Genomic DNA, 27,899 nt, shown 5'->3' on the forward strand with positions numbered 1-27,899 from the left:
CTGACACCACCGGCGAGCCCTCACAGCCTCTCGCCCAGCCCCGCCACGCTCCGCCTGCCGCTGCCGCAGTGGGCCGGGCTCGCCCCCGCCCCGCCCGCGCCGCCGCCGCGCCTTCGCGGGCTCGCAGCGCCGCCGGGCCATGTCGGCCCTGGAGTGGTTCGCGCACAAGCCCCTGGGCGGCGGCATCTTTTGGATCCAGGAGCGCTTCTACGAGTCAGGAAACCGGGCCAACATCTGGCTGGTGCGGGGCTCTCAGCGAGACGTGGTGATCGACGCGGGGCTGGGGCTGCGCAGCCTGCCCGACTACCTGCGCGACGCCGGGCTGCTGGCGCCGGCCGAGGGCGCCGGGCCGCGGCCGCTGCTGGCCGTGGCCACGCACGTCCACTTCGACCACTCGGGCGGGCTGCAGCACTTCGAGGAGGTGGCGGTGCACAGCGCCGAGGCGGCGGCGCTGCTCCAAGGCGACAACTACGAGGCCGTGACGTGGCTGTCGGACCGGGAGGTGGCGCGGCCGCCGCGGCCCGGCTGGAGCGCGCGGCAGTTCCGCGTCCCGCCCGTCCGGCCCAGCCGCCTGCTGCAGGAGGGTAAGGGGGCACCGTGCTCTGGCGGCTATGGAGCGGCTTCTGTGCCGCGGAGCGCCTTCTGCTTTACTCAGCTCCTCGTATAAAATAATCAAGTTGTAAATTTTGTCACTCCTGTGAACCTAAAAACCACCCGCAGTCAGCGTGGGACCAGAAAGACGCGTCGTGGGTTAAGCCATTTCTACCAGTTTTCAAAGTTTTCGCGGCCGGGTTCTTTTTTTTTTTTTTTTCTTCCATCTAGAATGAGAATCACTCAGCAGTGATTTAAGTGACTAATTGAGCGCCCCAGGTTTCTCATTAGGCTTCAAACGGTTTATGTCAGCAGGTCATGTTCTGGCATCTGGTCACCTTTATTATTTAAAAGTTGTCAAAACATGGAAAATGCGGTTAACAAAACAATTCCTGAAATATGTACCGAGAATACAGATTTTGTTGTACAAAATTTACATTAATTTTACATTAAAGCATTTACTGAATTTTACCTGGTTTATGTAAAAAATCACTTGTTACTAATGTAGCATTTACAGAATATTGTTGCAGATTAAAAAAAAATAATTTCATGTCTAAGGGAGACAGTGATTAAGGTTTTTGGTAACAAAAACCGTAAACTGTACAATACTGTTCAGCAGATGTTAAACAGTGGCTGTCAGACAGGTGACGGTGCCTTCTCTCTTCTTGGCTTTATTAGGCCATCTCACATAAGTGCTTGTAAAAGCAGAACTGAACTTTCTGAAGGTTTCAGTAAAGATGCGACATTTAAAACAACAGAAGTTTAAATTGTTCGGTTTTTTTCTCAAAAAGGACAGAGGATTATTTTTAAGAATATTTTTGTAGAAGAGCAAGTACGTTGGCTGCCAGAGTAGCATCAGCTTTTCTAAGATGTTAACTGAGACATGAGACACGAGTATTAGTTCAGTGGCTGGTACAATTAAAAGGCATTCAGATTTTAACTGACAAAAAAATGACCTAATGGTGAGAAAGTTCTATTTTTATGTGTTATTGAATGAGATGAAGAAAGTGTGTGAAGGCCTTTTTTGGTTCTCCTCCAGCAATTTATGTTTTGGCCTTTTGCCTTTTAGGAGTAACAACATTGCAATTCTAGACGAATTAAATAAGGGTAAAATTATAATAAATTGTGAAATACATTCTTTGTAAACTTTCAAAGGAAAACCAGGTTGGATGTGTTCTGTTTGTTTCTTGCTTTATTTTCTCTACTGCAGTGCTTTTCACATTGTTCAATTTATTAGAATGTGAATATATTCCATTAACACAATCCAAGCCTGTGTTAACTGTTAGTGTCATTGGAAAATACATTTTTGCTCAGTTTACGTTTCAGACACCTCTTTGTCACTCACTAAGAAAACAAATGCCCCACTCCCATGGTTTCGATAGGTAGTATGTGTAAACTTTCTGTGTATTAGTAGGTAGGTAGTTCTCTTTGTGTCATTTAAGAAACAACGAGTGCTTACAATTTCCTGTAACAAATCTGTTTGCAGGGGATGTGATCAACCTGGGAGATCGACAGCTCACTGTCATGCACATGCCTGGTCATTCACGAGGCAGCATTTGCTTACATGACAAGGACAGGAAGATTTTGTTCAGCGGAGATGTGGTATATGATGGGTCTATGATCGATTGGCTGCCCTACAGCAGAATCAGTGACTATGTTGCAAGCTGCCGGCGCCTGATGGAGTTGGTAGACAGAGGTCTTGTGGAGAAGGTACTGCCTGGGCACTTCAACATGTTTGGAGCTGAAAGGCTGTATCGGTTAGCTTCCAACTACATTTCCCAAGCTGGAGTTTGTCACAAGATTTCTACCTGTGCTATGAGATCTATTGCGAGCCTAGCGCTTCGTGTTGCAAATTCAAGAATCACTTCTCAGTGACAGTCAATTTTGTGTGGTCTGTCACCTGCAGTAAAACCAAATGGGTTGTGAAAGCATCAATAACAAGCAGAAGCAGTATGTGTTAGCAAAAAGGTGGCAGTTTGTTACAGGTGAGCTTCAGAAATTCTCAGTTTTTTCCTACTTTATTCATATTTTTATAAAAACTCCGTAAAGGAGTAGCTTTAGCTAAAGCTGTAGTTTTTCTATTTTTTCAGAGCATGTTTGTACATGTATTGCAGTTGAAACATATTGCTTTATTTTTGCTACAACTCTGGCAGATGGATATATATTGAAATGAGAGGTTTTACGTTCATGCCTGAGACCTTGTTGATGTAGTACTAGAATTGTGATTATTCATCACCGCCTGCTCAGGTTTTGACCTAATGGAGCTCTTGCTAAGACCTAGTGTGTGCTGGGTAGCAGTGCCATTATGTCACAGCAGGAGCAAAACCTGTGCAGAACACAGTGGGCAGAAGAAGATAGCTCTTCAGCCATTTCCATTACTGTGGGCATGGTATCTGCTGCACCTCTCACCGCCTGAAGCTGTATCTTTGCAGAGTACTTGTCGGGCAGTTTCTTTAGAATGCACTAACGTGGAAGTTCTGTAGACCGCACTTTCAAGCTGGCGGTCAGGGATACATCAGTTTACCACAGAAGCTTTTGGTGCAAATGAGCTGTTGAGGCTTTCATGTTTCCTGGTGTGGTGCATGCAAGGAAACGCTACACTAAGAGAGGCGTCACAAGCGGGAGCACTCTCACCATTGGCTGGGGAACTGTTTTGCTTTTAGGCAGCTGAGTGAGGAATTGGAAAATTTGTGAACTAATGAATTAATGTGTTACCCTACCCTGCTGCAAAGTGGATTGAGGTTTTGCTGGATATGCTTGGGTTTTTGTTTTTATTTTTCCTGATCAGCTCATAAAAAGTATTTAGAGAGTATGTTGTTCTGGAAAGTTGAGAGAAGAGGACTGTTACAAGATTTAAGGCGTTTGTTTATGTTTAAGGGTATTTTCATGTGACTGTGTTTAACTTGGTTGTTAATCATCTGTGTTAGGGGAGGGATTTAGGCTTAAACATGACCTTACCATAGTGAAAGTGCTGCACTAAGTACCCAGTACACTTTTTATCACAAAGTGAATGTAACTCAGATTGTTTACTGTTTGCATTTGAAGTATGTGCTGCACATAGTTGTTCTGAAATGTAAAGTGTGTTACATTGAGTTTGTTCCAAAAAAATGTTGAATACATTGAGAAATGTATAGCATTGTGACTTGCTTATGAAAATTGAATGTGTGATATTTAAAAGCTGCTGAAATGGTTAGAGTTTTGTGTAATTATTCTAGCAGTTTGTATATATTTAACTTTTTTAAAAGGACACTGTCTGAATTTATTTTTGTACATAGACATATATATGTTCCTAAAAAGACTGCAAATGTTTCTCACAAATTTTAGGGCAGTTTAACTTTTCTTGTTTGGCTTTCATTTTATGCAGAAGGTTTTGCTCCCATTATAGCCAATAGTAAGGGAGCCAAAGGTTTGGGCTCTGTCTGAGGCATGAGGGAGAGGAAGCTGATAGCCTCCTGAATAGTTTAAATTCTTGCGGAAAAAACCCTCAACCTATTGCCAAATTAAAAAAGCATCTTTGTCTAAAAATGATGAAAGCAAATATCTTACGTAAGGTTTTCTCCCTTTCATAAATGACTGCACTCCTGCCTTTACTGTGACTATATTCTTTACCAGGATTTGTAATGGTTGGCTGTTGCCTAGTTCATCTTAGAAGTCCCTATCTCCAAGCTGAAGCAAAGTTGTGAGTGGGCAGGATATGTGCAGAGATGCAGCACTTAAAAGACTTGTTAACACTCAGATCACAGTCTCTTGGTTTGGTTTGGTTTTTTTTGGTGGTGGTGGGTTGTTTTTTTTTTTTTGAAAAATCCACATACATCAGTTATGATGTGAGGAGTATTCAGTGGGGAGACTTACATCATAAAACTAAAGGTGTTTATCTTGTCCCTGGTTGGCAGAGGAAGAAATGCAAAACTAGCCTGAGAAACAGGCTGAAGGTATACATAATTACTAATGCTTACAACCAGTTATCCAGAGGATGCCATGGTGTCACAGGTTACATGACAGTAATTGAATTCCCTGTAAATTAGTTGACGGTGTAACACTAGTAATAATCATAATTTTTAAACAATGCTTTTGTTTGAAGACTGTGGGAGTCCTGGTGGTAACCCTGTGCATTAAGGCAGTCACCAAGAACTGTCACAAAGCCTGCCAATATGGATGTCAAGTTGCTGAAGTTTTGTAAATGTTCACTAGAAGAGTAAGATCACTTTGAATAAGCATTCTGTGTTATAGCACTATCAGTTCGCTTATTTGATCCAATATTAAAATCTCTGTAGCCAGATTTTACTCTTTTGTAAAGCCTGAGCTCCTAAGGGGAGACTCACAGGCACATCAGTTCAAAAGAAAAGATAACCTCCATCCTCCATCATAAACCTGTGCTCAATATCTCTCTCAGCTAAGATCCTTAAATGGCCAGATAACTGTCAAAATGCCTTATTAAGCTATGCTTAAGTCCACTAAATATGTAACCAAAATTTTGACTTTCTAACTTTACCAAAATCTAGGGGATAATTTCCTAGCTCAGAAGCGAGCTTTACATGCACATAACCCAAAATGGAGTTTGTTAGTAAACTGCTGCTATAATCCAAAGGAAAGTAGTTTTTTGAGAGTCATGAAATTATTTTTTGTATTATAAGAAATTTCACTACTAGATAAACAATACTAAAATGATCTTAAGTTAAGAGAATGTTCTCTGATTATTTTTGTTAAGACTTACCATGTTTTAGTCATAGGAGTTTGACAGCAGTCCTTTAACTACTTGGATTAAATATTTAAAACGTGCATTATAAGTTTAAATACTGGATCATGTTGAGCATTTAGAACTGTGTTGATTTCTTAGTAACATCTAAATACATGTTAATGCACTTTTCAGTAGACTGGGGGATTGACATAAAAATCAGATGGGAAGTTCTGTAATCTGTCAAAGCTGTTACAATGTTAAACAACAGTTTGCACATAAATATTTTTTTCATGTATTATCATAATAAAATATAATCTTATGCAGTTAAGTAATAATTTCTAGGTATTTCTCAACAAACACTTTTCATTCTCAATGGAGTATATTTACAAATTGTTAGCTGAATTATTTATGCTTTTGAGAAAGAAACTGCATTAAAAATGTGTTGTGGTTTTGAAAACAAACCAAATGAGAGGCTCTAAGTCAGAAATAAAATTTAATGAGAAGAAAAGGAAAATAAAATAGAATAAAATAAATACAAAAAGAAAAACCACTGACAGAGTCAGAATACAACCTGATCAGTGTTAAAAACGGGCCAGGAGACCTGCTCCTTTGAAAAGCCTTTATTAGTCAGCTCTTTAAAGGGGGAACTCGAGGGGTCGCCTGCGCCGCCGCTGCTCCTGTCGCCGCCCTCGCTCCTGTCGCCGCTGAGGATCAGGTGTCAGTCGGACCTTCTGCTCTCGCCGCAGCAGAGTCGGGAGGCTCCGATCTCGCGGGAATTCCCGGCAACCCAACTGGGCTCGTGTGGTCTAGGAGTGTCACTTCTTCCCAGTCCCTTTGTGGTCGTGGCGAGGCGGCAGAAGCAGAATTCAGTCTTTAGGTAGCTGAGGGTCTTCTCGGTGTTGTAGTGCCTCCCTTTTTACCTGGATTTGGTGCTGGGTCGCGGCTTTTGGGTCCGCTTGCCGGCAGCTGTACTTCGGTTTTGGAGCGGTGCACCATGGAAGTCCTTGGATTTTCCTATTAGGCGGGGCTGGCAGCTCGAGGAGCCGGCGGGAATGGTGACAGCCTAGCCCGACGGAAGGGGGGGGCCCCGGGGTTTTAGAGGGGGTATACAACTTGGAATGAGATTTTTGAGGGTACAAACTTTGGTACAAACAGCTTAACAGACCGGTTTACAACTGGCATAATATTTGAAACAGTACAACTTTTTAACAAATGGCAGACTGTGTAAGAAAATGGGAATCTCTTACATTTTATTCATTTCAGTCCCCCCTCTATTTCTTTGATCGGGCCTTTGCCCGCATCAATTGGCAGTTTTTTTTGATTCATGGGAGTATATCTTTTTTTAACTTCTGGTATTGGTTATATATTCTTTTGGCTTTATTCAGTTCTTCAGTTTGGGGTTCTAGTCTTATTTCAGTAGGTTTGGGGCTTGCTTGAATGGTTGCAGTTCGAATTAAACAGGGGAATATGCAGGGAAGGAGTAGGAAGCTGGCAAGGATGCTTATTACAATAAATAAGTCAATAGGTAAGTTTTTATTAAGGGGTTCATCAATTTCATTCAGTGGCTTTTCTTTTATTAAATTTGCAACTCCCTTTGGATTGTCTAATTTTTTTTGGTAAAACAATTCTCTTATAGGGCACTCTCTAGTTAGGTGCTGCATAAACGTTGCAGCAATTTTTACCATCCAATATTGTTTTTCATTTTTTTGGCAAGTAGATACTTGGGTTATATTAAAACACGTGGGACTCACGTGAGTGTGAACTCTTATAAGGGACTGCAGATTCTCTTCATCATAGATGAGATGGTAGCCCCTAGAGCATGTTCCTTTGGCATGTTTGCTTATTAATGGGACTATAATTAGTCCTCCCAAGAGTCCAGTATGAACCATTATCTCGATCTCACCTGGTCTTGCCTCTTGGGTTAGGGAAGTGGGATAGTCATTCTTAGGGCATGCTCCTTCGGTGGGTTTGCTCATCAATAGGACTATAATTAGTCCTCCCAAGAGTCCAGTATGAACCATTATCTCGATCTCACCTGGTCTTGCCTCTTGGGTTGGGGAAGTTATTTAGCTGGCCTTATGGAGTTTCTTTCAGTGTGCTCCCACTTGTTCAGTTTTTGATTAGGCTTTCTGTGGTGTGCCCTATAAGAGATCTGTAATGATATTATTATCACAACCTTTTTAACACTTTATAATAACTTAGAACAACAACTTACAGAGAACATTTTATGATCTAATTGGGCTTTGGTCGTTTCTTGAAGGTTATTTTAAGTGTGTTTGGATCTCTAATGGTAGTCCATTCAGAGGGAGTCTCTGCTGGGGTAACAGAGTCACTGGGAAGTGGCAATGGTCCTTTTACTCGGGATATGTGTGTCCAACCCTTTTCTTGGGTTCTCACTGCAGTGTGGGTTGTGAGCAGGACCTGGAATGGACCTTCGAATTTGGGAGTTAGTGGAATGGTATTCCAAGATTTAATTAGGACCCAGTCCCCTGGCTTTATTTGGTGTACATCCGCATCTAAGGGGGAGGTTTGAGGAAGATACCCTCTTCTCTTAAGATCGGCCAATGTCTTTCCAATCGTTTTAATATATTCTTGAGTGGCTGCCTCCCCTTCTAAATAATTTGCAGTGCTGTAAGGAGTTAGTAAGAAAGGGAGTCCAAACATCATCTCATATGGTGAAGCCCCTATGTCTGACCTTGGCCGAACTCGGATTCTCAAGAGTGCTAGGGGCAGACATTTTAGCCAATTCATTCCAGTTTCTGTTATCAATTTAGTCAATACATTTTTGAGGGTTTTATTCATCCTCTCAACTCTCCCCGAGCTTTGGGAGGTCATCTACATACTGCAGGATTTGTACATTATTTTTAGGGATAAACTGCCTTAGTAACTCTTCTAGGGCTTGTCCGAAAAGGTTTGGGCTTTCAGTGAACCCTTGAGGAAGACGAGTCCATCTTAGTTGCTGCTTTCTCTTACTTTCAGGGCACTCCCATTCGAAAGCAAACCAATCTCGGCTTCCTTCTGCCAAAGGACAGGCCCAAAAAGCATCTTTTAGATCTACTACAGTAAACCAGGAATGTTCTCTAGGGATCCTGCTCAGGAGTGTGTAGGGGTTTTGTACCACCGGGTGCCTGGTAATTGTTTTTTTGTTTACTTCTCTTAGGTCTTGCACTAATCTAAACTTATTTTCTGCCTTTTTTACAGCCAGAATAGGGGTGTTGTGGGGTGACATACAAGGTTCTAATATTCCTTCTGTGAGTAGATGGGTTATAATTGGCGTTAGTCCTTTTTTCCCTTCCAGAGAAATAGGATATTGCCTGACCCTTATAGGAGGCGTATTTTCTTGCATTTTTATTTCTATAGGTGGGATATCTAAATATCCATATTTTCCCTCCTCGGCCCAGACTTCTGGCTTGATTTCTTTCAAGTCTCCAATAGTCAGCCTCATCATTTGTACTACCATTTTTCCTTCTCTAGGAAGAATCCCTACTCCCAACTGAACTTGCAGGTCCCTTCCCAGCAAGTTACTGTCTATTTTGGGTAGATATATTAAATTAGTGACACATCTCTTGGAATTTCCTTTAATTTCTATATTTTCTATAACTGAGGCTTTGAAAGGCTCCCCTTCTGCTCCTAGGACTTCACAGGTTTTTCTTCCAATTGTAATTCCAACTGGAAGTCGGTTAATACATGATTTATCGGCACCAGTATCTACTAAAAATTCAAACTCTTCATGTTGGGGACCTACTTCAAAGTTTACTATGGGCCCTTCTTGATGTTTCGTGGGGTCCCCTAACGCATAGAGCCCATGACACCCCTAATCCTCTTTGACTTCTCCTTTCAATAATTTTTCCAATGCCTCTTGCTCCCCTACGACAGTCTCATCAAATGACAATTTTTTGCAATATTTTTTTAAGTGTCCTATTTTTCCACAATAAAAACAGGCTCGGGTCTCTCTCGGTCTCTGAGGAGTACCCCAAGATGGTGGGTTCCTTCCTCTTCCTTTTTCTGGTAAAGATTTTGTGTTCCTTTCACCCCTAGCATCCTCTTTGAGATCCCTTACACTCTCCCTGGCCACGGCTACCATAATCCTGGTTTTTGCTTTTGTTCTTTCTTCATCTCTCCTAAGATATACTCTTAGTGCTTCCCTTAATAATTCATTTATTTCTCGGTCTTGCCAGTCCTCCATCTTTTCAAGTTTTCTTCTGATATCTGGCCAGGATTTTGTGACAAACTGTAACTTTAATAATATCTGTCCCTCTGGGCTATCTGGATCCAAATTAGAATATTGCTGGAAATTCTGTCTGAGCCTGCTCAGCCAGGCTGCTGGGGTTTCATCTTTTTCTTGGGCCCTGTCAAAAGCTAATTTGGTGTTGCTACTCCGAGGAACTGATTCTTTAATACCTTTTATCATTAGGTTTCTATAATCCTCCATATTTCTTCTCCCTTCTTCTCTGTTTGGGTCCCACCCTGGGTCAGCTATTGGCAACTTCTGGTCACCGGGGGGGCCCATTCGGTTTTCTCTCTCCCAGATGCGCATTCTTGCTGCCCTAACCAACCGAAACTCGTCCGGATTGAAGAGTATATTTAAGATGGAGTTTAGTTCTCCCCATGTATAAATATTTGGGCCTAAAAACTGGTCAATCTGGTTGGCAATTCCCACTGGGTTTTCAACCAGATTCCCCAGTTCTTTCTTAAAATTTCTGACTTCTGACGCTGTTAAAGGTGCATTGACAAACCCTATTCCTCCAACTGCCCCACCCAATGGGACCTCCCTTAGGGGAAAGAGTTTGGTTTTTGACCTGGTGTTACTGTAAGGTCTTTCTGGGGTTTTTATTGCCTGGCAGGACGCATTGTTAGTTGCCAGACCTAGCTCCCAGCTGTGAGGGGGTGCAGGGATTGTGGATGGTGAAGGAGAGGAGGTTAGACCAGTGTTAGGAAACGGCAGAGGGTAAGAGGGGTTATAAGCTGGAGGGGGGCAAGTTGGGGAAAGAACAGGGATTACAGTTTGAGAAGGTGGGATATGATTTTCAAATGAGGTTGGAGGATTAGTAGGGATAGTTTGTAGCCCTTCGGGATAAACTGGAGGAGGAGGCAAATGTTCTAAGGGGTCCCAATTATGGCTAGCTTCTTCTTGGTTCTCCTGCTTTTCATTCTTTTGTTTCCCTTGCTGTAACTTACATATTTTTGCTGTTTCATTTTTGACTACTTGTTTCTGCCAACAGATAGCATAGAGTATTTGTTCAGTACTTGAATCTCCTCGAGATTTCAAGTATTGAGTTAATTGTGAACACATCCAGGGGTCTCTAGTTCCACACCATGGCCATCTTTCAGGTAAATCTAGCTTAGGCCAAGCCTCTATGCAATAATGGATCATCTTGATCCTGTCCAAGCTTTTAGTGGCTTCATCAAACTCCCATAGCTCTAACATTTGTCCTAGTGGACTGTCTGGTGGAATTTGTTTTATCTTTTTCTCTCTCTCTTCAACTGGCTCCACTCTACTTATGTATGCCCCCATTTTCAGTGGGTCTCAAATAAAAACTACGCTGTTCTTATTCTGACAGAAACTTTACTTCAGGGCAACCCAAAGCAAAATTACTTGTCTTTGTTTTAATTAAACTTCTTTAAGGTGCCCCTATACCTACACAAGTTTAAAGGTGTGCAGCCCAAATTTTAACTCTCACTCACTCTTTGAGCACTCGTAAGTAGCCCCAGGGACCCCCTCAGGGTTTGGGCACTACCCCTGCCAGTGCTCGGAATGCCCCACAGGTAGCTTGGTGACCCGCCCTTAGGGCCTCAGCCACTACCCCTTAGCCAGCACTCCTTTACTCCCCTGCACCCGGACAGCGTACCTCTTCTCTGGGCACCCCCGACCAGTTCTACCTCTCGAACCCGGAAAGCGTACCCAAGATACCCCCGACCAATGCAGACTTTTATCTCAGCACCCCGACAGCTACCCCAGCCAGTCTCCAAAGCACCCCGAAAGCAGCCTATCTTTGCTACCCCAGCCGGTACTCAGACGCTCTGGGCCGTAGCCTCAGCCAGTACTCTTTATCCCAGCACCCCGACAGCTACCCCAGCCAGTCTCCAAAGCACCCCAAAAGCAGCCTATCTTTGCTACCCCAGCCGGTGCTCAGACGCTCTGGGCCGTAGCCTCAGCCAGTACTCTTTATCCCAGCACCCCGACAGCTACCCCAGCCAGTGCCAACTCACAAGCCCCGAAAGTAGCCTGGGCAACCCGCCCTTAGGGTTCCAGCCGCTACCCCAGCCAGCGCTAGTCTCCTGTGACACCCCGGGCTATAGCCTCAGCCAGTGTGGTGCGTGCCTCACTTACTTCTTTGACGTGCCACTTACTCTCTAAATTCCTCCGCACGTCCAGAGGGGGGCGCCTATGCCCCTGGAGACGCCTCAGTCACTCTCAGTTCACTCGCTTCCTGCTTTTCCCGGCCGGCCCCCTCGCGGGGGTACTCAGCAGTCCAAACTCGCTTGGGGGGTCCGAGCTGCCGGCCCCCACTCATTCACTCCACATCCGCTCGTCTCCACTCCCGCCACCGGTTATTCTTACCGATGCTCCCTCAGTGGCGTCCCGCGAGGCTGGCGAGCGACGTCCTCTGGTCCGGGATGTCCAGCTGTCCAGGAGGTCCGAGGTCGGGCTGCGCCTTCCCGTCCTGGTCCTCTTCTGGGCGTGGCTTAGATCCCGGACGAGCCCCCAAATTGTTAAAAACGGGCCAGGAGACCTGCTCCTTTGAAAAGCCTTTATTAGTCAGCTCTTTAAAGGGGGAACTCGAGGGGTCGCCTGCGCCGCCGCTGCTCCTGTCGCCGCCCTCGCTCCTGTCGCCGCTGAGGATCAGGTGTCAGTCGGACCTTCTGCTCTCGCCGCAGCAGAGTCGGGAGGCTCCGATCTCGCGGGAATTCCCGGCAACCCAACTGGGCTCGTGTGGTCTAGGGGTGTCACTTCTTCCCAGTCCCTTTGTGGTCGTGGCGAGGCGGCAGAAGCAGAATTCAGTCTTTAGGTAGCTGAGGGTCTTCTCGGTGTTGTAGTGCCTCCCTTTTTACCTGGATTTGGTGCTGGGTCGCGGCTTTTGGGTCCGCTTGCCGGCAGCTGTACTTCGGTTTTGGAGCGGTGCACCATGGAAGTCCTTGGATTTTCCTATTAGGCGGGGCTGGCAGCTCGAGGAGCCGGCAGGGAACGGCGACAGCCTAGCCCGACGGAAGGGGGGGGCCCCGGGGTTTTAGAGGGGGTATACAACTTGGAATGAGATTTTTGAGGGTACAAACTTTGGTACAAACAGCTTAACAGACCGGTTTACAACTGGCATAATATTTGAAACAGTACAACTTTTTAACAAATGGCAGACTGTGTAAGAAAATGGGAATCTCTTACATTTTATTCATTTCAATCAGGGTGATGGAAACAGTCCAGACGAGGTGGTCTTCCTGAAACAGAAATCTTGTAGAAAGGTCTGGTAGCTCCAGTCCTCTGGGAGTCCAGTGGGAGAGGGCTGCTTCTACTGTCCCAAATCCCAGCTTATATCCAGGTGAGAATGCTTGGCTCTTCCCCATGGGCGGAGCATCTCACAATGGGATGATGAGTCATGGAAGAGAGCCTTAATGGCCCATTAAAGAGAGAGATAACTCCCGGAGGGAGTTATCTCTGAGTCATGCAGAAGGCATTGATGGGCCATTAACTGAAGATGGTGATAGAATACATCCTAAACTACAACCCAGGACAAAATGTTTACACATCATAGATGCTCTTTGCCTTGTAAGAGCAGAGGTCTCTAGCCAAGAAAACAAAACAAAAAAATGCAGCTTTGTTAGGAAAGCAGGAGGGAGATAAAGGTGGAGGAAAACGAGGATTTATTAATATTTAATGTTAAAAATCTAGGTCTCAGCATTCATTCAACACTGGTCCAAGTTCCTGTTTATAATTAATGCATATGTGACTTGAATCAGTAAGCAGTACCTCTTGGGTCTAAAATTTCAACCATGTATTATCCAAAATACTACTACTATATCTTCGGTCTCTTCACTTTCAAACTGAATTAGGTAGGAAGTGTAGAAACGATTGAGAAGCAATGAAAAACCCATTCATTATGTTTTATACAAAAATGTATTCGAACTATTATACAGGGGAGCTGCTAGCCAAAACATTTTAGCTGTATTGCCCGGGGTGTTCTGGGCAGTCAGAACGCCGTGCCGAGGGGCATGAGTATCCCGGGCACTCGACAGAAGGCCTTGCGTGGCGTCCTAGAATCCTCCCCCACAGCCTGTTACTGCTCGTGTAGCGTCCGCAGGGGCAGGATGGCTCCTCCTGGGCAGTGTCCCTGGGTGGGAATGTCCCCTCACCGTCCCGCCCGCTGACCACGCTGGGAGGGCGACACACCGGGCGGCCACCGGCCGGGCGGGGGCTGCGGTTACTGAAAAGAGCAGAATTGAAGATCAAACTAGAAACCAGCGCTGTTACTAGCCTGCTCCTTGATTTTACTGTGCTACCCAAAGCATGGTTACTCCTGACTACTCAGATTTTGTTGGGCGGGCTAATCTCACCTGTTTAAAACTATCCGTTAAAAATTATTTTAGCAACTCACTTTGTGCATATTCCCACACATGCCCAACAGTCCTGGAGAGCTAATGAGACATTCAACAGATATTAAAATGGAAAAACCAAAACAAACAAAATCCCCAAAACAAACATACAAACAAAGAAAACCTCCAAAAAGAAAAAACCAGCCAACTCCAAGAAAAAGGACCCTGACATGGGAAAAGGCTCAGAGACTTAGGCAACACTTCTGCAACTGTGCCAGGTATTTCCCAGAAGTTTGACTCAGATGCACAAAGAAGCACATTCACATTCATCAAACTGGCAATGATACTTGTATGGTTTTTAATATGGCTTTAGATTTTCACATATTATTTATTCTAAGAGTAACATGAACAAAACTAACTTGAACTTGCATGAAATCTTGCCCAACTTCTTTAAAAATTCAGGATTAATTTAGTTACAGTTCTGATGTGTGATCTGATTTTGAGCAGTTGGGATGAGGTTTATAATCTGCACACTGAAATTTAGTTAAGGACAACAGAGTGGCAGGATAATTTCAAACAGTAATAAAATTAGGACTAGAGAAGAATATATATCTTCACTCACAGGAAAGACAGACTTGGCAGACAGCCCCACAAATGACTTTTAAAAAGTAATAGATGAGTTTGAAAATTAAGTAAAAGCCAGTAACACCACTTTTAAGTATATCTCATAATTGTTTTCCTTATTGTGTGAGGAACATGCTAGCTTGTGCTATTCTAACTTACCAACTCCATTCATAAGAGGTCATTTTAGAACAGCCAACTTTGAAAATGCAAGAATTTGAAGTCATTGCTACCACAAACATGTACTTACTTTTAGCTCCTATTATTTGAGCCTGTCTTTTCTGTTTGGAATTCTTTGCATGTCCATTTCACATGAAGTAAGAGCACTGCTAACTTTATTCTACAGAGGGAGGCATTTTGGTTTCTGGAGCAACTTTTTAGCTTGTAAGTTTAGAAGTAGGGGCCTGAATGTGGATCTCCAGTTTCCAGAAGCACACCTTGAGTATCATTATCAGGTATTTCACTCTACTTGACACAGAGCAGCCAGGGCACGGGTGTACCACGAGAGAGGACAAGCTGGAAGCCCAGCGTGGTCACAACACATGCAGGGATTGTGACCTCCCTGCAGGGTAACTTGACCTGTCAGCAGCCCAGTGACTGCAGACAATGGCAAGGTGGTGACTCAAGTTCATGGCCAGGGCATGAAGTCTGGGCAGTATGTCAGAAAGACCAGCACACAGCAGGAAGGCAGGAATACCCCCAGTGCAGCTCAGGCAAGAACCAAGGGCCCCCGTGCTGAGCTGCAGGATCAACATGGAAAGGAGGTGAGAGTGGGGGTGAAACACGGCAATCTGGAGCTCTTGGTGCTGTCAGGAGTTCCTGGTGCTACTCTCCCACACTCCACTCACCACTTGATTAAAGCTTCCTTTTCTCTCTGGACACGTAAATATGTTCTATGAAACACACACACAAAACCAACCTGTGGTTATATTTGCACCACAGTACAGGCTGAGTCAAACCTGCCAGTAATTTATGCTTTTAGTCGCAAAGTTACCATATGTAAACAGGTCAGTTACAAACCTCTTGCCTCTGCCTTTTTGATCTGTGAACCAGACGTAATATGAATAGACAGACAAATAAGTTTCATCTCTGCTTGACTTTGTTCAGGAAAAATGTTTCTTGAGCAAGCCAAACTCTACATATTCAACACTGGGTACTCAGCATAAATTCACTAATGGTTTATTACTGGAAACACAGGTGCAAAACATCTCCAAGATATGCTGTCAGTCCTGGAAGGAGCAGGATTGAAACACCTGAAGGAATTTTTCATTGCCTGAGAATTTTCAGTCTATCTAGCCCTACTGCACAACACAGTATAAGCAAGGATCTGAATATCATTATGGTCCAGTTAGTAACACTGTGCTGTGTTGTCACAGCTGGTCACGAAACAGCCCTGTTTGTGAAGCAAGGCACAGGGACAATTACTACTCTGGTCACAAACCAGAGCACTGAGGCAGCACTTCACAAACGTGAGTTTTCTCACCAGTGACATGAGTACTTCCCCCACACAGATATGTAATGTTGACTCACTGACTGTTTTGCAAGACACGAAAATATTAGTGTCGATGATAACTGGGTACTATGCATTAAGGTCTTCAGTCTCCACACAATACATGTTGCTTTCCATCAAATTCTTAGTAAGGTAAAATCCGTACAAGTACCAGAAATGCTTCTGTAAATGCTGCTTTTGTGTGCTCCTCCACAGCCCATCGCACCTCCAACAGCTGGAGCAAGTGGGGCCTGGGGCCACCGGGAGTTGTTCTGGCACAACCACCACATATCCAGCTACAGCAGGGCCAGAAGAAGTGTTGACCACAAAAATCAGATTCGTTACCCACTGTGCAATAAGCCATAATTACACACTTGGGGGAGACGTGGATTATTTATTTCAGAGTTGCACAAGCCTGGGCACTGGGTGGTACTCCGTGAATCAAGCATGCCTACTACTGTAAAACTCTTCAGTATTTATACATTTTAGCAAACAAGCACATTAATGTTCATGGGCTTCAAGTTACATAGTTCTCTTATTATTATTCTATCTTCAGATGGTTGATTATTCTCTTACTTCTCATGCTAATTAGTTCATATGCCCAGTCCTTCTCTTGAGTCAGTGGGCAGCGTGGTCAGTGATCTGCCAGACCTGGAGCTGATTCAGCATAGTTCCAGAGTTGCCTTTATTAATTCCTTATCTTGGGAGTTCTGCCAAATGCCTTTGTGGCCTAAACTGTGAATTGTTTATCTGACATCACTGAAACACGTCGTGCCCTAGACGTTAACAAGGAAATTCCACCGACAAGAGATTTGTCTAACTCCTGGACGTCACTTTGAGCTTGCTTGGTAGCGCCTATCTCTTTCAAGGATTAAACCTTCCTTCTTGTTGATTAGGCTTGAAAATCAAGATCAAACATCAAGGAACATCCTTCCTTAGGGAAACTTTCTCGTGTTGCCCGTTTTGCAGCAGAAGCAGATCAGCGGCCGAAAGCGCCCGCGGGAGCCATAGCCCGGGCGCCGAAGGGACCGCCCATTCCTCTCTGAGTGGCAGTATCTCAGCCAATAGCAGCGCGCCTAGGGATCGAAGGCGGGAGCTTATCGACGCCTGTCCAATCGAACATCGGTAATTGGTGGGGGCGAGGCTTGAGCGCCGTCGCCAAGGGCAGGAGCGCGGCGTCGCCGTGGCCGAGGCGCGGAGGGGCCGAGCGGAGGGGCGGCTCGTGCGGAGGGGAGAGGGCGCGTTTGCCGGACGCGGCTGCCCGGCAGCGGCACGATGAGCCTGGCCCTCAGGTCGGTACGAGCAGGGCGCTTTCCCGCTTGCCCCGCTCGGGGCCCAGAGCGCGGGCGAGGGTCGCTAAGGGCCGCGCCGCCTCCGATCGGGAGGTGTTGGCGGATCGCGGGGTGCGTCAGGCTGTGACGGGGCCTGGTCATCCCGGCCTCCAGCCGGTCACGTCGGATCCCTTCGGCGCGGCCGGGGGCGGATCAGGCCCGTCCGTCTGCCGGGAGAGGGAAGGGTCCGGCGCGTCTGGCCTTGGGAGGTTCGCCTCTGGGTTGCCTGATGTGCCTTCCAAAGGGTGATGAATAGGCATAAAATTAAACCACTTGGCTGTTTCGTTTATAAATTCTGGTTTAGTAGCTGTTGCATAAAGGAGCCTGGCTCCTTTATGAATCCCAGTACCTCGCAAATTCTTGTCTTCAAGTGTAATTAATACGCTTACATGGCAACTGTGATCCTTAATTTTCAAGTCTAAAAACTTCATGCTTAGTATGGTTAAAGTAGTTGCAGAAGTGACACTGAACTGCTTGTATTTGAGTATTGCACTGTCGTTTGATAAATTGATTTTATGCTGAGCACCAAATGAACACTTAAGTACCCAGATTGCTCTTTCAGAAGAGTTCGGTGTTAATCTGCTTTCAGATTTATAAATGGATTTCTTCATGGTAGCTCACAAAATCTGGGCTCCCTGGATCTGAACTACTCTTGCAGTCCTAATTAAGTAGCCAGCTCAGAGTTATTTTAGTCCTTCCAAGAGCTGTAATAATCCAAAGCCTATGTGAAAACACAGTGTCTCAATTGATCTGTTAATGACATCTTACACTTTGAGAGTATTGTGTTTTGAAGCAGTCTCAGCTTCTGCAGCTTGCACTTTTCTTGTCTGTATTTGGGATTTTTGCTTCAGTGGTTGCTGAAAGCTGAGTTTAGATAAGTGTTTAAACTTAGGGTTTGATTAAAATTAGCAAATTGTTAACAAAGAAGGGCATAAACTAGCTTATTAGAGGGGAGTTGGAAAGTTAATCTTGCAGAGTTTTCTGTTCATTGATCAGTAATCTTTAGGCATTCTACACTAGGTGATACAGCATATGTTCTGTCTCTGGTGCAAAAGGACAAACAAACAAAAAAGGCCTTTTCATGAGAGTATAAAGTAGACTGTACAGTAAATTAGGTTAGGAATGACTTATGGAAGTCATCTAGTCCAGCTGCCTGATCACAGCAGCTTCTACATAAAGCTGGCTGAGGATGCTAAGCACCTTTTATAGTTAAGCTTAAAAAAAAAAATCTGATGATGGAGACTCCTTCTCCGTGCAACTGTTCTAGCACATCACCACATGCACTGGAAAAATATTTCCCCTTAGATCCAGCTGCATTTTTTTCCCTTAAATTTTGTAGTTATTGTTTCTTGTCCTTTTACTATGCTCCTCTGAAAATATAAGCTTATTTCTAGACTAGCCGAAGAAAAGGGGACTGTCTTTGAGCAAGATTTGCTGATTTGGAGGGGTTTGTCTCTCTTGTATGTATCAAAACAGATCAAAAAATCTTTAAAACAGTGTGTATATGTGGGATGTAAAGGATTAAAAAAACCCCAAGCCCCACATGTACCATTTATGTAAGAACTGTTACAGGCAGCAAAGCTGATTTGTAGCACCTAATGCCGGCTTTAGTAGCCAGACTCTCTGGCCAAGATTGGCTTCCAGTGGCCTTTCTGTCCCCAAATTGATTTTATTTATTTTTTAGCAACAATGTAGAAACCAACTGTTTTCATGAGATGTATACCTTCAACTGCTAATCTAGTTTGTAACCTTAAGAAACCTTTTTAACTGGTAATTTTTCTACTCTCTTTCCTTTGTTATTGTTGCTTATTAACAAAAATGCCTGTGCTGATTTTATTTTGGGTGGGGAACTGGAGGTGTCATTTAGATTTCACAAGGGAATTGTCTATTTTAAATGTTATTTTTAACTGGGAATGCAAGCTGGGAAAATATTGACTAAGTAAGGTAGTGATTTCTAAAATTATGGTGAGTTTCTAATTGATGGAAATAGTTATCTACATCTTTCCAGTAAAACTCTGTTACACTACATTTCTTTCTCTTTATATAGGAATGAGCTCTCAGTAGACAAAAATAAAAAGAAGAAAAGAAGAGAACTGACAGAGGAACAGAAGCAAGAAATTAAAGATGCCTTTGAATTGTTTGATACAGACAAGGATAGAGAGATAAATTATCATGAATTAAAGGTAGAAGTTTTCTTTCATTTAACCAATTTTACAGCAGATAATATATATACTGTAGTGAGTTCTGAAGATGTTGGCTATATCTTAAAAAACTTCCTTCAAGATGTCTTTCCAGGTTAAAGGAGCAAGAGAAATACTTCATTGGCATAAGTATAAGCTTTTCTTCCCACTTTATATACTTAATGCCGTTACAGGATTGCTGAGTACTCTATACCTTGGTATAATTGCCTACCAGGTGTAGGCTTGGACAGATGACCAAGTGAGAAAAACTCTTGAAAGACTGATTGTTTTTAAAGACACTGTGTAACCTCATGCTTGGCATTGGTTTCAGATGTGTAGGTAAAAGATGTAAGTCAAGTTTGTAAAAATGTTGACTACAATCCAGAGCTTACCGGTATTTTTCAAAAGAAAGCCTATGATTTGTAGGAATAAGGTGTGTTTTTTGCTCTGTGTGTGGGAGGCTCAGTAGTTGCCCTTCCCAAAGAAGGATGCTCCTAATGCTAGCTATTAGCACGTGGAGTTTAGGATGTCATTCTGAGTAAGGCCTCCCACCTGAAAGTCTACAAAGTAATAAATGGGGTTCAACTAAACTCACCTTGAATCTTTAATCCATTTTTATTCTAAGTAAGGCATTGAAAACAAAAAGTAGCTTTGGAGAGGCCAGTGTTTCCTCACATATAGAGTGAGATATTTTAAAAAGAATGCCTATATTGACTCTACATTGTGGCTCTACCAAGTAACTTGAAGAAGGAAAAAAGTATTATTTTTACTTACTTCGTTGTTATAGGAGTGTGTAGCTAGAACGGTTCACTTTCTCTTTGTTTCAGAGTTCACATATTTTATCTTTGTTAGATGGCACTGCGATTAGGGTTGTGCTGGGGACTCTCTTGGTTGTGGCAATGCTTTTTCTGGTTATGGTATGCTTTGAATTCCCAGCTGTCATGATTACTTGAAAAGTTCTTACTTTAGCTGTCTGATTAAATATTGTCACTTTTAAGCTAATACTGTGAAAGAGCAGAAGCATATAAAGAAAAAAACTATCTCATTCTCTACAAAAGAAGATCATCAATTTTTAAGTAGCTACTTCAGTGGTTTTCCATGTGTGGTTAGCCTACATTCATCAGTTTGGGGGAAGTCAGGGTAGTGTGTGCTGCGAAACTGCCATCTAAGGTGAAATGGGAAACTAAATGTGGACTCCTATGCTGATGGAAAAGTAAAACACAGGTTGGCTTCTGTGGCTGACTGGAAAAGCAGTTAAAGGTCTTGTGGGTCTTGTAAATCCATGAACATACACACTTTCCTGAATAACAAGGGATAATTTGCAGAGTGATTTTCAGTTTTGTCTTAAAAAAATAAGATTTTGAAATGGTTTTGGAAACGAGGAATAAATTTGCTTGTCATAAGATGCATTTGGTCCAGTCCATAAAATCTCTGAAAATGCAAAGGGTTCTTTTTTTCCTCACTGCAACTAGATGTTCCATTTCCTAATAGTAGTTCTAAATGGTTTCAATATCCCAAGCTCTTTTCATTTTATTTATTATTGTAATTAAATCCTTGATATACTCTTTTCCTAGGATAAGAAAGTAATTACTGAAATTAAAAGGAAGATCTGTGAAATCTGTATTTTGATCCTTATCTATGGTTGCACTTTCATTTTATTCCAAAAGGTGGCAATGAGAGCCTTGGGTTTTGATGTGAAAAAAGCTGATGTCCTGAAAATACTTAAAGATTATGATCGAGAGTCAACAGGCAAGATCACCTTTGAAGATTTTAATGAAGTTGGTATGTGTTTGGTTGTGTTTCTACCTTGAGAGATACTTAGCCTAGTATACTGAGTACAGTTTCAAAGCTGTACTTTGTGGTCTTCTTCAATTATTTATTAAGAAATAGGAGTGGGAGATTTCATTTCATATTTTGCTTAATATAGGTCAGTAGTGAAGGAAGATAAATATTTGTTTTCTGAATTTTTAATTTGAAATGTAAATGTGAATGATAGCTACAGTTTAAAAGGAACTAAGGTGTACACAATCTCAAGCTTACACAGAGGAATAATTGCTAGTTTGAAGTGTAGATGTTTTTGTCTTGTTAATGGATCTCTGTAAAATTCTTCTTCCTGCTGTGGAAAAGGTATTTGGCACTGAATTTCATGAGAAGGAGTGCATACACAGACAAGCAGACTACAGACTTCATATCAAAATCAAAATCAAAAAAAGATTAGCACAATTGAAGCAGACTTTAAATACTGTACTACAAGGACTTTCAGCTGTTTATAAAGCCAGTACAATTAGTTGTGTCTTTCATGTAAAATTTGTGTATTGTGTAATTTTATGCACTTTGAGTATGTGGTGATCTGCAGAATTTTTAAACTTGATGTTTCTTGGAAGATTTTAGGGGATTTTTGTTACTCATAGTTTATGCTTTTGCATACAATTTATGTTTACCAAAAAGTATTCTGTGTAGGTTTACATTTCAACGTTATTATGTCCATTATAGTTCATTTGGCTCATGATAGTCCATTAGTATTATGTTTCTGTAGCTTTTATGGAACAAAGCACTCAAATCTCCAGCACTCAGTCTTGGCTACAAATAGCAATCATCTTAATGTATCAAACCAATTAGTGATTGAAATGTGGCAACATTTAATTGTTTAACAGGTTAGTACTGGACAAAATGTCTTGTTAATGACAAGTAATATTTTTGTAGTTATATTCCAGGTAAGAGAATATTATTTTTGTTTCTTTTCTAATTTATAAAGCCCATGTGGAAGTATTTGAAAGAAAAGTATCGATTTGATAGTAATACTCATCTTAAAATTACATCATTATGCTATAATATTACATAAAATGAATATTCTGTAATTACCATGCAATTACCTTTTTAAATTCCTGATGTCCAGTCTCCCGTTCACTGTTTCCTTGTTCTCTCTTGGTTGTCAATATTGACAGTCATTAAGTACTGCAGGTAGCCAGGGAAGTTCTTGTGGAAAGTGCTGTATATACTTGGAAAGGGATTGAAAACTTGAAAACCTGTTGGAAAACTTGAGTTGAAGTAGTGTACAGCTGTAGTGCCGCATGACCTTGACACAGAATTAAATATGATGTCACTTCAAACAGAAAGATTGGGGAGTTAGATAAAATAGATTATTGAGACATTAAATATGAATAGCTGCTGAGTATAGCTAAGCATTTCTTGAGCCATCAAGTTCTCTTAATTTAATGTTCAACCGTAATAAATAAAGATGCAATTATATTTCATCTTCTATAATTTTGTATTTAGAGACATTTTATTATTTTTCAGTTGTCTTTTTGCCACAAAAGTTAGCATTTTTCAAATGATGTAATACTGTCATGCAGTACTGTTGTTTTAAAAGAAAATATTTAAATTTGGTGTAAACCTGCAGATATAGAAACTTGATTGCTGTATTTGGCTTATATGAGCATAAAAAATTCTTTCAAGTTTGCTAAGCCAGAGCAGACGTTCCATCTGCAGTTAGCAGCAGATGGTAAGTGGTTCTTTATGTGCAAGCAGTGTTGATATGATTTTAATGGCTCGATAATACAAGACTAGCAGGTACAAAGATGTGGAGATACATTATTGTTGGTTCAGTAATCTGAACTAATTACTAGAACAATATTTCATGAGGCAATTTTGTATTTTCTGTTGCAGAAACTGACTAACAGTTGTCTTGAAAAGAATAATAAAGGCTGAAGAATTCTTTCAGAATAAACATCTTGTAATTCATAGCAGCATCCTTTTCATAACCACTATGCTTAGTTTTTTTTTTTGTTTTCAAGTTTGAGGGTGGGATGTGGTTGGTTGGTTATGGGTGCTTTTTGTGTTAGTGTAGTTTAATATTTAAAAGAGAGGTTCTGTGCGGATGTTTTTATTCTCTTACTGTTTCAGTGCTCCCCCCAGCACAAAATTCTATCTTGATGAAAATTTATGAAGTAAAAAAAAAGAAAAAAAAAATCACACCTTCGTCTAGAAGAGCTGATGTATTTTTTCCTGAAAATTTGGAATTTTCATAAAAATTTCAGAAAGAGAGGTATCATGTGTATACTTCTAATTCCTGTTGGAAAGTGTGTGGAAGGTGTGACTGTGAGCTGCCACGCAGCTTTCTACTGCAGCAATTATGTCCCGAAGAGCAACTCAGTTTGGGAAAACAGAGGTGAGAAAGAGAGGTCAGAAAACAGGTGAGCAAATACTCACATTGTATTCTGTAGGAATGTAAACACAGGTGAAATCAGATGAGTGTTCTTCATATTATCTTAGTTTGCAAAGGTACCTTTGTACCAGGTAAACCTGAGTTTACCTTTAAAATTTTTTTAGTCTGACATAAGTATCCTTCTTGCAGTGACAGATTGGATATTGGACAGAGACCCACAAGAAGAAATACTCAAGGCATTCAAATTGTTTGATGATGATGACTCTGGTAAAATAAGTCTGAGAAACCTGCGCCGGGTTGCTAGAGAACTGGGTGAAAATATGTCTGATGAAGAACTGCGGGCTATGATTGAAGAATTTGATAAGGATGGAGATGGAGAAAGTACGTGTTAGCAAATAAAACACCATATAATCTTGTTCTTAATTTTGTTCCGTTTTTAGGTGTTGTGTTATTGTGAAAATATCCCCTTTAATTTCCTTCTAGAGTACTTTAATTTCAAACATAATTTAGCTTACAAATAATGCAGAAGGTTGCTTTTGACAGCTACTTATCGTACAGTATCGTGTTGATTCACCACCAACTCTTGTTCAACCAAAGTCTATTTAAAGATGGGTGAAAGTGTAGTTGAAGGTAGAAGTAAGAGATTCTGTGTACTTACATTTTTATTTCCTTATAAATCAGTAAAAGTATTAAAGTGCTGAGAGAGTCTTTTGATCACTTAACTCAATATGCCTTAAGTGGTGATGTGTCATTGTTGTGATTTCAGCGTTGCGTATGGAGCATTAAGCTAATAAATCATGCTGGAAGTAGCATGGGTCTATGTAGGATCAGCTTGGATGACTCTTTAACTACTCCACGTTGGAGTGCTGAAAAGCATAGTGTGAAAAATGGCTCTGCAATTGACAAGTAGGCTGCAGAAGGGATTTACTAGGTAGATACAGAATGAATTAGCAAATCAAATTTGAGACTGTGCTTGTTAAATCATTGTGAACACTTATGAAACAGTGTATTTTCTCATGTATTTTTACATCAGAAACATTAATACTTGAATTTTCAGGATCGCTCAGTTAAGACCTTGTACCTAAAGGTTAACTCAGTCTATCAAGCACCATTCTTATTGATTGGTGACTCATATCAGAGGTTTCACTAGCAGGTCATCAATTTTTCCTATGACAATAATATTTATGCTTGTAAGCATCTGTTGGACTCAAAATTCACACATACCAGTGGAAAAAATTGTGTTGTCAGCCTTTTGACAGATAGTCTTCTATGGTATTTGACACAGGTGTTATTTTTTGGAAGTTGTAACTGTAGAGGTGAGTGAAAGTAGAATTCTTTGCGCAGGTATGTTTTGTCATGTTCATCTCCTGGAGGTGCCAAATGAGATGTCAGAATTGTGGATCGATGTTCTTTTGTCACATTGCTATTTGGGTGCTACAAATGGAACATAGACCATTAGCTCCTTTCAGGAGAGTTATTGAATCATAATTATTTTGTGTCAGTGCTACATTTCTTTAAATCAAATTTATCAGCTAAGACTGAGTGGCTCAGTTACCTCTTATTCAGTCATCCATTCATTGTCTTTGTTAGAGCAATCAAACAGACGATGATTGAATATGAAAGATTGACAACATGATGTTTGTGTGTGGCACTGTTTATCCTTAAAGTTCAGTTTATTTTTTCTTCTTTAAAGAAAACTGAGGCTGTTCCTGGCTTTTCAAGATTAATTATGAGACAGTTAATTTTCCTGTAAATCCCCATTTCATTTGTCTTCAAACACCTGGGTCGTGTGGCAAAATCTTGCTGTCATCTAATTCTCCTCTTCCTGCCCTCATAAAAATTCTGAAACTGTTAATTGTTAGCATTTTTTATTGCTATGTCATATACAGGAATAATACCACTTTTGGTTTAGCACCTTTATTATGTTTGAGAGATTGTTTTGCTCACAGTGAAATAAGGTATCTTGTATGGTACAGAGCTGTTATGTTCCGAGCAAAACCACTGAGCTCTATTGGTAGGCTATACACAGATTTCTGTAAAAGAGTATATATGATGTACTTTTGTATCCCTTAAATATGTAAATAATCTTATTTTGGTATTCCTGGGTTTAATAATTAATTCTGGTTTTGAGCAGAACTAACTTTATAAACATCATGGTCTCAGTTCGTGCAATTTTAATCATCTTGTGTGGATTCAACTGTAGGAAACACTATCCAGTTTTCTGTCTCAGATTTTGGTATAGAATTAAGAGAAGTACCCAAACCCACCACTGAAAAAATGTGCACCTTTAACTCTCAAGATTCTAAGTATATGTTATCTCTATGTTAGCTGTGATTCTGGTTTGTTCCTTTATGATTACTTATTTCATGGAGTTGAGGGAAATCTGATGCCATAAAAAATGATGCTTCTGTTTCCATGGTGCTTAACTTGATAACAGATCCTATGTCTGAACAGGATTAACTGAGATTACTTGGGTTACTGGGAATTGTAACTACAATGCATTTTGAAGTTTCTTTGAATGTTCCAAAATTACTTTGTCATTGTTGTGTTGTATTTCCACTTTGCAGCATGGTTTCAAGGATGTTGTAAACCAGAGAGTATTTTTGAGAGGATGTTTGAATTTGTGCTATTACTATGTTGTTACTGTGATAAAGTTGTGGAAATGCTTTTAAAGTCATATAGCAACAGCATTTTTATGTCTTAGAACTAGATGTAGCTGTGTATTGGACTGGTGTTTCAGAGCATAGGGCCCTAACCTAGAGTAAATCTACTTGTTTTCTGTTTTTTTACATGGATCACAGCAGAACATATTTAGGTTTTTCGATTTTTTTATTCTTTAACATAGTTGAATTTCTTTAATTTTCTTCTAACTCTGAATGTAGTTCTTTTTTTGCAGTGCTTTGTTTAGGAATAGCTTGGGTGTGTTCGTTGGGGTGGGTAATTGTCAGGGCTCTGTATGTGCCTTGTCTTTTCTGTACCACTGAGTGACTAATCATTCTGCATTACAGTAATTAGTTGCAGAGTGAACATGTTCACTGGTTAACTCTTTCTCGGTGGCTATGTTTTAACGTATAAGTTAGGTCAGGACTTCAGGTATAACTGCAGCAAAGTAATTAATGAATGCTAATTAATGTATTATTATGACTTAATTTCTTCAAGTGCATTTGTGCAAAATTTCTGATAATTATAAATTAAGAATGGAGAAAATTCAGATAGGGAAAGGCTCATCAAGTGTCCATTTTAATTCTAGCTAATTTATAGAATAATGGCTAAATGATCTTAAAATTCATTTTGTATTTGGCAAATGTTACAGATTGGGAGACAGGAATAGCATTGTTTGATCTGTGAAGGTAGATTGGATATAAATGTTTTGAATTACTATTTTAGGAATAAAACTGAATTCAGTCATAACTAGCTGAGGTATTGTTGCTTGAGAAGTACTTTATAAAATTGACCTGCCATTCTTAACATTTTTATAGACCTTTAAAATAATACTACTTTGTTTTGCATAGTTATCTTTCATATGTTTCTCAGGGGAGGCTTTGCTATCATGTTTCACTTTTAGAATATTTTTACTTTCATAATTAGAAATAATATAAGTGAATATAAGTGAGCTAGATTCTGCCTTTAGTATTCCACATAATAAAGTTTGCATTCTGACTTCATGTTACATGAAAAAACCTGTGCAAAACCCCTGTTCTAGAAGCAAACTTGTAAACACTTACAGTGATGGATTAGATGCAACAAATACTAGCAGAGAAGCCTTTAAGTAAAGTACATATATGAATTGATTTCATTTTATGGTTTGTTGTTGTTTGCTGTTTGTCTAATGATTTCCTATTTTCCCTTTGTTTCTGTTTTTTTTCAGTCAATCAAGAAGAATTTATTGCTATTATGACTGGAGATATTTAGCATTAGAAGAAAAGAAATTAACTTAGAACACAAGGGAGGAGTTATTGGCAGCTTCCATTAAAATGTTTGTATTTTCATTTATTTCGGTAGCTGGAGTGGTGCAGAAAGTTACTTGTCACAGGACCAAAATAAAAACGGGTTACATGCACTGATAATTCACTACTTTGTATCATTAAATATTATCACTAGAATAATTGATGTAATATTCTAGAACAAATGAATAATGCTGCATTTCAGAATGTTTGAGTAATAGTTTGTAAAATAGCCTTGACTCAGATTTCTAAATTGTGTCATATTATAAGAACTTTTTGATGTTCTTGACTTTGTTTTAGCATTAGTTGTGGCCTTAGTTTTGATACTTAAGGTTTGAAAAACTTCCATTTTAATAAAACCTTCTTTACTACTA

The 27,899-nt window shown here is 41.1% G+C and overlaps 2 protein-coding genes across 3 annotated transcripts; both read left to right on the plus strand.

The window, feature by feature from the left end:
* The first annotated feature begins 63 nt into the window (after positions 1-63).
* MBLAC2 (metallo-beta-lactamase domain containing 2) lies at positions 64-5,597 on the plus strand. The gene is made up of 2 exons (XM_066339370.1): positions 64-584; positions 2,078-5,597. The coding sequence occupies exons 1-2, from the start codon at positions 140-142 to the stop codon at positions 2,464-2,466; spliced, it is 834 nt and encodes a 277-aa protein (XP_066195467.1). The 5' UTR covers positions 64-139; the 3' UTR covers positions 2,467-5,597.
* CETN3 (centrin 3) lies at positions 2,440-27,899 on the plus strand. 2 transcript variants are annotated; one of them, XM_066339371.1, is made up of 6 exons: positions 2,440-2,576; positions 16,802-17,030; positions 19,284-19,419; positions 21,084-21,198; positions 23,771-23,962; positions 27,450-27,899. In XM_066339371.1, the coding sequence occupies exons 1-6, from the start codon at positions 2,507-2,509 to the stop codon at positions 27,491-27,493; spliced, it is 786 nt and encodes a 261-aa protein (XP_066195468.1). In that variant the 5' UTR covers positions 2,440-2,506; the 3' UTR covers positions 27,494-27,899. The 2 variants fall into 2 exon arrangements, with proteins under 2 accessions (XP_066195468.1, XP_066195469.1); XM_066339372.1 differs by lacking the exons at positions 2,440-2,576; positions 16,802-17,030 and adding an exon at positions 17,091-17,197.

The sequence above is a fragment of the Sylvia atricapilla genome, chromosome Z (genome assembly GCF_009819655.1).
Source record: "Sylvia atricapilla isolate bSylAtr1 chromosome Z, bSylAtr1.pri, whole genome shotgun sequence".
In the NCBI taxonomy this organism is placed as follows: domain Eukaryota; kingdom Metazoa; phylum Chordata; class Aves; order Passeriformes; family Sylviidae; genus Sylvia; species Sylvia atricapilla.

What these genes read in the sequence shown, in the direction of transcription:
- MBLAC2 (XM_066339370.1), top strand. Translation starts at nt 140, where the DNA reads ATGTCGGCCCTGGAGTGGTTCGCGCACAAGCCCCTGGGCGGCGGCATC. An exon ending in CAGCCGCCTGCTGCAGGAGG is followed by an intron (nt 585 to 2,077) that starts GTAAGGGGGCAC and finishes ATCTGTTTGCAG; the next exon opens with GGGATGTGATCAACCTGGGA.
- CETN3 (XM_066339371.1), top strand. Translation starts at nt 2,507, where the DNA reads ATGGGTTGTGAAAGCATCAATAACAAGCAGAAGCAGTATGTGTTAGCA. An exon ending in AAGGTGGCAGTTTGTTACAG is followed by an intron (nt 2,577 to 16,801) that starts GTGAGCTTCAGA and finishes CTTGTTGATTAG; the next exon opens with GCTTGAAAATCAAGATCAAA. An exon ending in TAAATTATCATGAATTAAAG is followed by an intron (nt 19,420 to 21,083) that starts GTAGAAGTTTTC and finishes TTATTCCAAAAG; the next exon opens with GTGGCAATGAGAGCCTTGGG.